This window comes from Crinia signifera, chromosome 1 (assembly GCF_055691185.1).
Source record: "Crinia signifera chromosome 1, ASM5569118v1, whole genome shotgun sequence".
Taxonomy (NCBI): domain Eukaryota; kingdom Metazoa; phylum Chordata; class Amphibia; order Anura; family Myobatrachidae; genus Crinia; species Crinia signifera.
Genome location: NC_139217.1, coordinates 449755960 through 449770368, shown reverse-complemented (window position 1 = coordinate 449770368; position 14409 = coordinate 449755960). Strand labels below are relative to the sequence as shown.

At 43.7% G+C, this 14409-nt stretch overlaps 1 protein-coding gene across 2 annotated transcripts in view; it reads right to left on the bottom strand.

Moving 5' to 3' along the window:
- Positions 1 to 5092: 5092 nt before the first annotated feature.
- Positions 5093 to 14409, bottom strand: part of LOC146020913 (leukemia inhibitory factor receptor-like) — an 83744-nt gene continuing 74427 nt past the window's right edge. For both annotated transcript variants that reach the window (XM_083154526.1, XM_083154536.1), the window contains one exon: positions 5093 to 14245. In XM_083154526.1, the coding sequence (XP_083010652.1) occupies positions 13604 to 14245 (642 nt within the window). In that variant the 3' untranslated portion in view covers positions 5093 to 13603. The remainder of the gene's footprint in view (positions 14246 to 14409) is intronic.

The window sequence follows — 14409 nt, the reverse complement described above, 5'->3', positions numbered from 1 at the left end:
CAGGTGCGGACATGAAGTCACAGTTTTTTCTGATTTCCGGAGTAACGTTGCGGAAGGAAGTGGGAGGGGAATATACCTCCACTAGGTGGCTGAAAAGATTTTTTTTTTTGGTTAGGGAGTGACGCTCTGCCACGTTGTGTATAGATTACATTTCTGAATGCTTTAAAATTACCATCGGAAAGTTGCTCAATTTATCCGTCAAATATTTCTACCTCGATAAAAGTGCACAACAGTCTTCATCGGTCTTTATTTCCTTTCACTACCAAAGGCCCCAGTTATTCTGCTGTCTTACAAGTTACATGGCCCTATGAATCTCCATGCTTAGCCCCACAGCGGATCTGTAACACAGCTGATCTATTTTGTATCGTGATCTAATTCCTGGACCTCTTTGTAGATCCGACATAGAACTTTTTGTACATGTATATTTTTTTATAGAAACAAATACAGTAACCTTTGACCAAATGTAATGTAGACTTTTAGATGTAACACAACATTTTTGCACAAATTTCCAAAATGTGTTTGTTATATGAACATGTGTTTTTGTCTTTGCATTGTTTGTCCCTTCTTACAACGTGTGAGACTTTTTGTAAATTTCTTGTAAAACCGTCTATTCGTGTTGGATTTTCAAAATAATAAAAAACTGATGAGTAATTTTGTATACCCGAGTATTCCGTTTCTTTTGTTACTCTGGACAAAACAATGAAAATGTTGCTAGGGGCAACAAGGAATGCTTGGTCTTTTTTTTTTTTTTGATCAGTGCATTCTTGCATAACTAATCGCCTTACATCAAACCTTCCAAAGAAGACAAGTGGATGCATTGTTAATAGCAACTAGATTCTAGTTACCGCTTATTTTGCATATTCTATAAAATGATAGGGAAAATCTGATTGGTTTCCGGTCTTCGTGCTTTAAAAAAAAAAAAAAAAAAAAAAAAAAACTTTATTGACAACACAGTAGTAGTTGTCTTTGTGATTGTCCCTTTAAAAAAAAACATCCCACACTCAGTCAGCATTACATCCTGCCATAAGTATATAAGCATGATGACTGATCTGTTAAGTGAGAAACAGTTGCAGTGGCAGCCTGTCCTCTCATTTATTTTTTTATGGGGGTGTGGCCATGCCTCCTCCCAGAGGCTCCACCCCCCACCTGGTGGTCACTCCCCCTCCATTTTACCAGGGCCCAGCTGACCACTGCCAACAAACACACTCTCCAAGCTATTAACATCAACCTCTCTGCTTTAGTAAACCAGGGGTTACCTGTAATGGAAGGTGTTCCTAATTTTACCTCCACCACGGCTCTGTGCCGACATTGCAACATAAAAGCCCGACCCAGCACCCACGTCAATAGAGGATGCAGGCAGACCAAATGTCACTAACTTGCATTAGCCACTCCTCCTTTTTCAGGTCCTGACAGCTCCATTAATTCTCCACTACCTGCAGCTGTCCCTCCCCGTATTCACACACACACTGTCTGTCAGATGGCATTCTTCTCCTCCTCAGGTTCTAGCGGCTTCCTTTTCCAGTATGGTTTATGTGTTGTCATGCCGTCACCGCTTATTAAATGAAAATGCGTCACTGAGAGCAGCAGGAGGTGAGAGGTGGCTGGTAGGACACAGAGAGGCGCGTGGGAGATGCTCTAGGGACACACAGCATGAAGCTGCTGGACAGGCAGATATTGGTGTGATTGCGTATATGACACTTTTGTATCGTAGAACATGTATAAGGGGCACTACTGAGTGATGTAATGTGAATAAGAAGTACTACTATGTGGTGCAACATGAATCAGGAGCACTACATGCAGTGTAATGTGAATGAGGTTGTGCTACTGTGTGGTGTAATTTGACTTAGGGGTACTGTTATGTGACCCCACACCTTTGTTGGGAGACCACTGTCCCTTTATAAAGTATGGGAGGTAGGGTGCAAATGTATAGTTTGCAGCTGGTGGGAAATGAGGGTACTCTTTACCTAGAAGGGCGCCCACGATTTTGATCTTGGGCATCGTAAGGAAAATAAATCGCGTCGGTCGCATCGCATGCGACCAAAAATCGCATGCGATGCGACCGACGCAATTACCGCGATTTCCCATAGGGAACAATGTTAAATGTCCCAATTGACCCGATTTTCCATAGGGAACAATGTTAAATGGCCCACAGAGGCCAAATAGGCACCCTGAAGTGTGAAATGGCCCCCCCAATTGTTAACGCCACCCCACGATCAACGTCAACCCGAAGCGTGGCGAGCGCAGCGAGCCCGCGAGGGGCGGCGGTATGCATCCTACGACCTTGAACTTGCAGAAGACCTGAACAAGTTCTACTGCAGATTTGAGCAGGCCGTACCTCCCCCACTCCATCCCAAAGACCACCACACCAAGGCCCTCCACGTGGACCAAGGCGAGGTAGAAGCAGTACTCAAAAGAATAAAACCTAAGAAGGCTGCAGGACCGGATGGTGTGTCGCCATCCAGCCTTAGGACCTGTGCAGCTCAGCTCGCCCCCATCTTCACAACGATATTCAACTCCTCCCTGGACTTGTGCAAGGTTCCTGCCTGCTTCAAACGCTCTATCATCATCCCGGTCCCTAAGAAAACACCCACGAAGGACCTAAATGACTTCAGGCCAATTGCACTAACCTCAGTGGCCATGAAAGCATTTGAAAGACTAGTACTGAAGCACCTGAGAGAAGTGACAAACTCTTACCTTGACCCCATGCAGTTTGCCTACCGGGCGAACAGAAGTGTAGAGGATGCGGTCAACCTCGGGCTGCACCATATTTTACAACACCTCGACCACCAAGGCACCTATGCAAGAGTCCTATTCGTGGACTTCAGCTCAGCATTTAATACTATCGTTCCCGGCATCCTGCAGCCAAAACTCCTCTCCTTAGGAGTCCCAGGATCAACATGCTCATGGATAGTGGACTTTCTAACAGCAAGGGAACAGGTGGTCAAAGCCGGCGCCTTCTCGTCCAGCACACGAACAATCAGTACTGGAGCCCCCCAAGGATGCGTCCTCTCCCCTCTGCTCTTCTCTCTCTACACGAATGACTGCACCTCAGCTGAGCAGTCAAGTGAAAATCATCAAATTCGCAGATGACACCACTATCATCGGCCTAATCAAGGATGGTGACGAGACCGCGTACAGGCATGCAGTGGATAAGCTGACACAGTGGTGCAGCAGCAACAACCTCGATCTAAACCCCACCAAAACAGTTGAGATGGTGGTCGACTACAGGAAAAAAACAAATGCACTAGCCCCGCTAACAATAGCCAACGCAGTGGTGTCGCGGGTTGATTCCTTCAAATTCCTAGGGACAACCATGTCCAGTGACCTAAGATGGGGATTAAACATAACCACAAACATCAAAAAGGCCCAACAGCGCCTGTTCTTCCTGAGGCAACTCAGGAAATTCAACATCCCACAGGAGCTGCTGTGCATATTCTACACCGCCATCGTGGAGTCTGTCTTATGTTCCTCGATCACAATCTGGTACGGTGGCGCAAGCGAGAACGACAAACAAAAACTGCAGAGGGTAGTGAAGACTGCGGAAAGGATCATAGGGACCGACCTCCCCCCGATAAGGGATCTGTTCTCATCCAGGGTAAGGAAACGTGCTGAGAAGATCGCAAACGACAAGCTGCATCCTGGTCACAACCTGTTCGACATCCTACCATCCAGAAGACGGTTCAGGTCCATCCCTGTCAAAACGTCCAGATCCGCAAGAAGCTTTTTTCCGTTAGCCGTCCATCACCTGAACAATCCAATCAAAGCGAATGTAATCCCAATATCAACAGCCAAACAACGTGTCCCTACTTGGCGACCTGACCACCATAGTCATAGCTAGAAATTAAATGCATGTAATGTCTTTATGTAATATATGCAATGTCTCCCTCCCCCCCTTTTTCATCCCTGCTTGATGCTGCACTGTAATCCACAAAAAATTACTAGTGTGCGCAAGCACACATGGCCAATAAAGTTGATTCTATTCTATTCTATTTTCATACCCCCACTATCCACGTCGGCGTGGAGTTGAGAATAGAAAGCGTGGCGAGGGGACGCGGATACCTTCACAGGTATCCGCGTCCCCTCGCGGGCTTCACAGGTGTCCGCGTGCGCTCGCCACGCTTCGGGCTCGGTGGCACGCCACACTTTCTATTCTCAACTCCACGCCGACGTGGATAGTGGGGGTATGAAAAGGTCGTAGGACGCGTACCGCCGCTGTTCGCCACGCTTCGGGTTGACGTTGATCGTGGGGTGGCGTTAACAATTGGGGCCATTTCACACTTCAGGGTGGCTATTTGGCCTCTGTGGGCCTTTTAACATTGTTCCCTATGGAAAATCGGGTCAATTGGGACATTTAACATTGTTCCCTATGGGAAATCGCGGTAATCGCGTCAGGTCGCATCGCATGCGATTTTTTGGTACATGCGATGCCCGCCCTTCTAGGTAAAGAGTACCGAAATGAGTTCCATCACCACTCAAAGACCACTGACACTAACAAAACGTCAAAATACTAATATATGGCTAATCTTATTTGCTCATCACTAGCCAGCCAATCCCAGTGTGTCACATACCCATCATCACTGATCTCCTACTAGAGATTTGGGAGCTTCAGAATAAAAAAATATATATAATAATGGCTGCAACCATTATTGGATTTTACTTTATAACCTAAAAATTCATGTTTCTATGTCCACTTTGTTTTTTATTTACCGAACAATATGTGAATAGGGTGGCCTGCCTTTTTGGACAGCGGGGAAAACATTCCAGCGTTGTCTGGTAATATTCACCATGGTCACTACAGCATATAAAATGTATTATTTTGTATATCGATTGACATTTCCTATTTCACCCAGTGAATTATGTACAGACAGCGTCACTCATTGGGAGTACGCTAACCAGCGCCGTCATGCATTACCCGCAGCATGGATTGGACACAGAGCCTGGTGTCAGAGAACAAGCAACCTGCTGTCAGTTAAATACACGCGGATTTTAGTGAATGACGGTTATTGTTCCGTTCTCCTTCATATCAGTCCCCGAGGAATGTTGTGTTTCTCAGAATGTCTGAGATTCAGGGACAACATCATCAAACACGCGCTGTGCATTTATTTCATTTATTTTTAAACACAACAAAAAGCTCAAACAAGGATTGGCTCAAATAATAAAAAAGCAGCATCAAAAATCCATTTTATACAATTGAGAAAATAGTGTTTTAGCTTATGTGTAACAGGGGTAGTGATTACGTGTAACATCCATGGGTGGTACAGTATAGGCCTAGGCACATAAGTATATACAGACATATTTTCATAGTGGTTTAACAATCAACAAAATGCTACTGGCAGTGTAGTTTACATGTATTTAGACATACACATTGTATAACAGCTCACCAATACAAACACACGTTTATTTGGCTTGTAATTGTTATATTGTATAATGTAAGACAATGGAAACATCTGTTTTTAGTAGCAGGGAGTTTATGTTGTATCACAACCAATTTAGTGTTTGTTTGTGACGCATCTGCTATTGATACATCAAATAGCTAATTACAGCTTCACCGTTTTACATCCAATGTGGAAAGGCTGCATGTAGCATTCCTGAGCTGTAGAAACATTGGAACCTGCTATGTTTACAGGCCAACTAGCTGGTGCACAGGTGCAGTCATTACGAATGGTCACATTTCCTAGACCACATAGCTGGTGCACAGGTGTAATCATTACTAACGGTCACATTTCCTAGACCACATAGCTGGCGCACAGGTCATTACTAACAGTAATGATTACACCTGTGCACCAGCTATGTGGTCTAGGAAATGTGACAAACTCACATTTCCTAGGCCACATAGCTGGCGCACAGGTGCAGTCATTAGGAACGGTCACATTTCCTAGACCACACAGCTGGTGCACAGGTGTAATCATTACTAACTCACATTTCCTAGACCACATACCTGGCGCACAGGTGTAGTCATTAGTCACATTTCCCAGGTCACATAGCTGGCGCACAGGTATAGTCATTACAGTCACATTTCCCAGGTCACCTAGCTGGAGCACAGCTGCAATCATTACTGTCATATTTCTTAGACCACCTAGCTAGTTAACAGGTGTAGGCATTACTAACTGACATTTCCAAGACCACATAGCTGGTGCACAGCTGCAGTCATTACTATCTGCCACATTTTCAAACATATCCACAGTGGCCTGGAAAGCATGGACTGTTTGGCCACCCCTGTACTAGATCAAATCCACAGACTGTAATGATATAAATGAACAGCAGATGCCGCCTGCTTTTCATTTACACCGACACATTAAACGCTGCTACTAAAATGCAGGTGTGACATCAGCCGAAACAAATAATTTTTACATGAATGCAACATTAAAAACAAACATACATTTAGATAAAGTTATACACATAATAACTACATGGTTAGAGAGAGATTCAGCTCTTAGCCATGTTCCCCCGCCATGCCTGGATGTGCATCATTAATGCAGACATTGACAATTTTCCCATTCACCACTAGATGGCATCAGGAAAAATTTGCTCAATTTGATTTTGCCTGACCATAGAGAGGGCACATGGTGCAGAACTGAATGTCACACAGAGTTTTCATTGCATTGAAATAAACATACATCATGTATGTACAGGACAAACACTCATGCTGGGGGTTCCAGTGTTACAATGATCATTTACCTCCAGACACAACAAATAATCCGTCTCTGCCACCACTGGAGATGGGAGAAGTGCGGAGAAGACACACCTGCTAAGGACAGGAAGGGGGATCTCCTGAGTGATAACACTTTTAGAAAGTAAAATAAACAATATAAAAATATTTATTCTAAAATAAAACTTAATTATAAATCTTTATAAATGGAAATAAAAATATACTGATATGTTAGGGCACCTATCTCCCACCATTTGTTTAAAGCACTGACAATTATCTTAATTCACAATTTACCAGCGTCATTTATACTTCCTTTTCTAACGTTTGTCGATAGTCCTCCATTAATAAACTTTGATATGGGCAACACCTCGTCTGTCCATTTATTAACCAATCGGATTGCAGTGACCATTTTCTAGAAGGGCGGAGCTCAATAAGCAAAAGGTGAAACGTTGGTTCATACGGGCCAGCATAAAGCCATGTATGGTAGGTCACAGTGACTTCCATTTTAAAGAAAGCATGGCTATCCCATTCACTCTTATTATCATCTACCAGTCCAATAGCTCTGCTCATCTATTTACAATGACTCCCCTTCACTCACAAAGCTAGTGACCCTGCTATACGGGATGCCGGCCAAAGTCGGAGTTTTTTTTTTTAAAGGGGCAATCATTTACAAGGCATGGATTTGCCTTGTAAATGATTGCCTCTTTAAAAAAAAAAACTCTGATCATCTGGCATCCTGCACGGTTGCCGAACTCAAGGTGCTTACTGGTAGTGGTTCCTTCTAGAAAGTGCAGATAGATTCCAGACTCTGGTGAATACAAATAGCCGCGAGGGAGTTCCCATGGAGTAGTAACACCACCAGAACTCACCCCCCAGCACATCTTGCCGAAAATGTGCATTTCTTTTGCCGCAGTCCTGTGGGACAAGTTCTGAGCTACAGTAAGTGAGGCATGGAGCCGTACTTACTCACGGGGTGAGCTGCCGTTTGGGCTACTAAAACTGCATTGGCGGCGTATTAAATCTCATTAGGGAGGCTATTTATCAAACATTGCATTTGCAACACGATCTGATTGTGACGATAGCACAATGTTTACCAGATGTACCAAGCCGCACCCACATGACATAGGCTTCTGTACGGACTCCACCCCCATGATGTCCTCGTAGCGGCAGCGGGACTACTGACCACACGCGCGGACCTGCTGCCATGCATGCAAGGCGGCCTCACAGCAAATTTCTGCAAAGTATAGCCCATAGGTATTTTCATGTGGCGTTAGCTGTGGGGAGCCAAGCTCGGGAATGCTTTGCATTATGACGCTGGCTAAATCTGGCCATAGAAACCTACGGTGGTTGTGGCTTCCCGTGGGATTGGACGGATTGCAGCGGATATCCGCAACTGTCGTTCCATAATATTACTTGTGGTTACCAACCAAAACTGGGTGATTTGGGGGAATAAGCAGCAGATATTTTAATAAAATGGACACCAGGGGCTATTTCCAAAAGTGCGAGCATGCAGTGTAAATCTCATTTGGTGACAACGTAGTCTTTAAAATGATTTTTTCCAAGGGACTATTAAAAATGGACTTTAGTGGGATGCGGTCAATTTACTGACAGTCAAAATACCGACAACCTTTGTCAGACAGTAAAAATACTGACACATTGAAAATGCCGACACGGCCCAAATGCCGACATTTAAAACATTGGCATGTCAAAATGCAATTATTTCCCAGCAGCACAGGAAAGGTATGCGCCTCTATGGGTACTCATTCATATAGGCATCTTGCCTCAGAGGGTATGTGTAGACTGCCCATTTAGCATAGTAGTCACTGACCTACATTTTCAATTTAACCCATTGTGACCAAATACACGCTATGCGAACCCACGCTATCCAATCAGCAGTTGGCTTTTGAATGGAAACATTTTCTAGACAATGAAAATACTGTAAACGTGCTATTGGTTGCTCTACTGCGTGGGTAAATACCCGGCACTGGCAGAGACTGGCAGCTAAAAAAAGCAACCAAACTTCCTATCTGACAAATCAATAACAACATCTAGAGTTCTAGGCAAGTTGTCCAATGAAAGATATTTAAAATTTGTCTGTCACTGGCGTGTTATTTTTGGTTTACATTTGGGGTGCTATAAAAGGAAAGTCAACAGTGCAATTAAGTGATCATACAAAGACAATAAAGAGAATACTAATACTACAATATAACACTAAGCTGTATCACGGGGTTTATTATATCGGTTATAAAAATATATTTTGTACACATCTCCTAGTACTGTATATACAAACAAAAATTCTTAATATCTGATCGATTGGAATAAAACAAGATTATGAAATGATTTGTAGCACAATTTATCTGAAATGAACAGAGCTTTTCCCTAAAGCACATGCACCAGACACTTGCCGAACCCTAATAAACCTTCTCCTGAGATTAGAATATACTTAGGCATCTGCATCCCATGGACAAGGAGCTCACCAATACAGGTAACCCCCCACATCTAGCTGGTATAAAGCTTATTTGGTACACATCCCAGCATGTCCTGCCAACATTGGGCTACAGTTTCACAGGAGGGGTGGTTGAACCTGTCCTCAAGATCTACCAACAGTTCTAGTGTCTTAGGCCACCTGTGGATCAGTAGCAGGAATGAATGCAGCAGGTTTGAAAATGTGACAGTTAAGTAATGACTACAGCTGTGCACCAGCTAGGTGATCCGGGTCATGTGACAGTGAGTAATGACTACAGCTGTACACCAGCTAGGTGGTCCGGGTCATGTGACAGTGAGTAATGACTACAGCTGTACACCAGATAGGTGGTCCGGGTCATGTGACAGTTAGTAATGACTACAGCTGTGCACCAGGCAGGTGGTCCGGGTCATGTGACAGTGAGTAATGACTACAGCTGTGCACCAGATAGGCGATCCGGGTCATGTGACAGTTAGTAATGACTACAGCTGTACACCAGATAGGTGGTCCCGGTCATGTGACAGTTAGTAATGACTACAGCTGTGCACCTGCTAGGTGATTTGGAAAACGTGGACTGTTGGTAGATCTCGAGGACCAGTTTGGCCAGTCCGGTTCTACAGCATTTGGGATGTGACCTACCCCTGGTCTATAAAAACGTTTTAGGGCATGCATAGGATTGAAACATTTATTACGGCTGTGTTACCAGCTAGGTAGAGGGACCCTAAGGTGGGGCTGCAGCTTAACTTAAACATCCATATTACTAAGTGTATATATTGGTCATTATTTCCAACAAAGGCTAGATTTCTATTCTAGCCTTAATCTCATTAGAAGCAAGACAGTCTGACAGGTGGGATTAATATTTAGGTAGATCATATATATATGTGTGTGTGAGCTGAGGCACCATCTCTCCTGGGTTTATAGAGCTTTAGAATGAATGCATACAATAAATCACTGACCGCCATCACAGTCTTCACAGTTCCAAAATAAGGCTACAACCTAAGACTACAAGATAAGTGCAAACTTTAGTGCTTTCAGTGTCGCACAAATCATTCGCGCACATTGCCCAGGTGCACCGCCGTAATATCCAGAGGCACAAACATCCCTTAGTGGGGTAGTCCCCAAAACAGCTCTATAGCGTTCTACAGAGAACAAGTGCAATTGGGCAAGATTTGTTAGCAAAAAAAGCACACAACTGGGCAAAACCATGCTGCACTGCAGGTGGGGAAGATGTAACATGTGCAGAGAGTTAGATTTGGGTGGGTTATATTGTTTCTGTGCAGGGTAAATACTGACTGCTCTATTTTTACTCTGTAATTTTGAACACACCTCAGCCGAATCTAGCTCTCTCTGCACATGTTACATCTGCCCCACCTTAGAGTGCAACATGGTTTTGCCTAGTTATGTGCTGGGTCTATTACAGCTAACAAAGCCCAGCATCCCTACACTGAAACACGCCACATCAGATCACACAGATCATGGTGGTTTATTTGGAGACTCAATGCAAATTAAATTATAAATGGACAATAAAAAAAAATTAAAAAAAAAAAGATCTGAAAGAGCCCACATATTGTACAGCAATACATCACTGTGTCTGTACAAAGTAGTCTATAATATAACTACATACTATATATTACAGTATATATTGTCTAGGGGAAGGACGCAACGGTCAGATTTGTACAGGTAGTCATTTAAATGATGCAATTCTGTTTCACATCAGACTCATTCCTGTAATAAAGCACTAAAAAGGGTGATGTCATTAATTGGATATTCAACATCACACCATGTAGTTAAAACCTCAGTTCAGAATCATGGATATCAAAATTATTATAATAGCTACAATTTGAATTTATTATTTAATTGATCTAATCTAAAATATTAAGGTCTGCACTAATGCCCCGTACACTGATTGGCCTATTTTTCTATTCTATATAAGCAAAATCAAATCGAAATGGAAATCGAACAGTTTCAGCCGCATTCAATACCGATGCGCGGCCACCGTGGGAAAATAGGCTGTGCAGGCAATACTATGTAGTACAGATCTGTATTATATATAGTCCAAATCGAATGCATTTTGCTTGTTGTTAGATTCAATCACGAATCAATGCCAATCAAACCAGGAATGAATCGCAAGCAAAATTGCACTGTGTGAACACCCCTTAAGCCTCGGGGAGAAATCCAGTGGACGGAGCTAAATTACCAGCCAATCAGCACCTTTTATTATTCAAAAACAGCCAGTAACATGGCAGTTTGGAGCTGGGGGTGTGGTATGACTGTCCGGCAGTCGGGATCCTGACAGTCCGTATACCGACATCGCAATCCCGGCTGCCCGTACTCTGACAGGGGGACAAGTGCAAAAAAGCCCCTTTCAGGCCCGCTGCGCTCACCACGCTGCACCAAGAGGGAGAATAGCCCCTTATTGGTTGGGCTCCCGACTGTCGGGCAGTTGAACAGTCGATATACTGACCATCGGGATCCCAACTGTCAGCCAGCCACCAGGCACCCAGGAGCGGATTGTTTGGTCTGTCTACTTCTCTTCCAAAGCTTAGTAAACAGACCCATATAGCTGGCATAAGTATGTATAAGCAGTTTTTTTTTAAAAATAGGTCTAAAAATTCACTTTGCTATTCTCATAACGTCAATCACAATCATTAAGAATCTGCAGAGTTGGAGAAAAAGTATTCCGAAACACCCAGGCTCTGTCTTCTAGGAAGTTATCCATTGAAATGTATTATTCGCCGCTTGTTCTCTAGACTTTTACTAGAAGACAGGAGAAATAACCAATGACCTCAGAAGCATTAAAAGGCACCGATAGGCTGGTTTTCCAAAATGAGTATCATTTTACCTACACTTTTGCAAACCAAGACCAATCAGACTGTAGGTAGTAAATAAAAATTTGCCAAACTTTATAGGGAGTTAGTAGTGAATACAGATTACTAGGGTGCAACGTGCACCTGGAGTAACTCATCAACTCTTCTTAAATCCTTAAAGGTCTAAAATTCTAGAGAACGCTCTCTAGTACAGTAGTTACGCAAATATGGGAGTTTTTTTTCGTGACACAAAACAAACAAAATCGAAAATTATAAAAATAGTGTTTTCACAATTTAAAAAAAAAAAAAATCTCTATATAAAAATGCATAAATACATTTATAAACCTCCTGACATAAAACAGGGGGACTTGGATATCTTTTCACAGAAAAAAAAGAAGAAAAAAAAAAAAAAAGAAATTTGCCGTGATGTTCAAAATGAAAACAAACGTGTAATTCCGTTTTCTTGCATTATAAAGGTAAAAGCGTTCCCTGGGCAGAGTGCTACATTCGGAAGTCCGCGTTGGGAAGACCGCAGCTGCTTGAAGTAGACCTGAATACAGCGTTTAACCCTTCCCATTGCAGAGTATGGGGCTAATTAGCGGTGCAGACCCTTCTGTAAAAAACAGAAACCCTCTGCCTAGAAAAGTTTGTCGGGATTAGGCACACTTACCATTGACAGCTACGGATCTCCATTGTACAGGTTCAAAATAAACCACAGGATCAATGAACTCAACCGCGCTCATCTTACTTGCAATGGGTCAGCTGGATGCTCGGTAGTAAGTGGATAGGGGAGGAGCCTACACTATGGAGATCGTATGTAAAGCACTTGCCAAAATGCCTGAATACGAACCGATTGACTATACTCTGCTTGCATACCACAATATCCAGCCAGTTACCCTATTACTGCCAGTGATATTGCAGCATGTGGTGAACTTTAGTATGTGAGCAGAATGGATACTAGTGCAGGGCACACAGTGGATAAGGGGCCTGGGGTTGTAGGTCAGATGTCGCAGGGGGTATAGTGGATTTTAGTCTGCTATTGCAGGGGATACACTGGATAATGGGCACAGGGTTGAACGTCCACTGTAGCAGGGTGTAATGCAGACGATGGACATAGGGTTGTAGGTCCTCTGTTGCAGGGGGTACAGCGGATAACCGGCTCGGGGGTTGAAGACTGAGGCTAGTTGCTGCACAATCATGGCGAATGTCATGCCATGGCAGCCAAACTAACAGACCACATGCTACAATATTGCAGCCAATATAGGACAACTATATAAGCAACTTTTATATACATACTATACATCCTTCCGCTGTCCGTAAAAGCAATCTTTGGCCATTTAAGAGAACTTATGATTGCATATTAGAGCATATAGACAATTGCTTCACATTGTAACTGAAATGCTAAACTGCACAGAACCTGGGATCGTAACCCCGAACTTGAGCTTGCGGTGCGGAACCCCCACTAATGTCCCAATCAAACTTGATCTCACAGCTACATTTAGTGCCACAGCACAAGGTAAACCGCGTAGATCAACGTCCGTATCCCATGCCAACAGATACGTGGTAGCATCTCCCAATAAACGCTGATTGCATTAAACATCAGGCAGGCTTGGAATACCAGCTCCTTCATTACGGCTGCCGCTATGGACATGCTAGTCAGTGCAGTGGTCCGGGACGCCACGCTCACTCGTCTTGCTTGTTCTGAAACAGAGAGGAAATCGACCATCCTACGTGGGTGGGCTTGAGGGAATCTTTATTATCCATTGGAGGGATCAGAAAATGTCTGGAATTCACTGAGCAAGGGCTCCCGAATGAGGCATTTTCACTTGCCAATGATGTCGGGGAGCCCGGGGAATCATTCGCCCAGGTGTTTGGGTGTCCCTGAGGTTTATACCCTGACGACTCAACCACCGTGTCCTCTGCAGCAGCAGCATCACCGCTGTCGGTGTTGACGCTACTCACAGGCAACTGCATCTGTGGCTTGTAACCAGCTTCCTCCAAAATGTCAGTGTCCAGTTCTTCTTCCGAACTGGCCTGTGGTTGGTACATGGACTGGATGTCAATATATACCACCTGGGACGGCGTGGCAGACTCGTCCAGGACTGGATTAGACGTATCTCCGTGTGCGGTGGGTTGGCAATACGACACAACAATGTGGTTATGGCCCTGGTTGTCCGAGCCATCCTCCGGATGAGTGCCACCATCAGAAAATGGGGAATTGAGTTCTGTATCCAAGATTTTAGGAACTGTATAGAAGGAGTCCACTACTTCCACATTGTTGGGGGTACACGGATTCATCTCCAGTGTTTTGACCGGTTTATTCCCCTGGAAAAAAAAAAAAAAAAATTACAAAAACTTACCATATATATTTCTAATTCCCCCCTGGAAAGCACCACTTCAATAATACCCAGCATCACACTTGGCACATATGGTCAGCCCAATAATATTTCTTTAATAATGGTCAGTGAGTGGGTGGATCAAAAATGAGG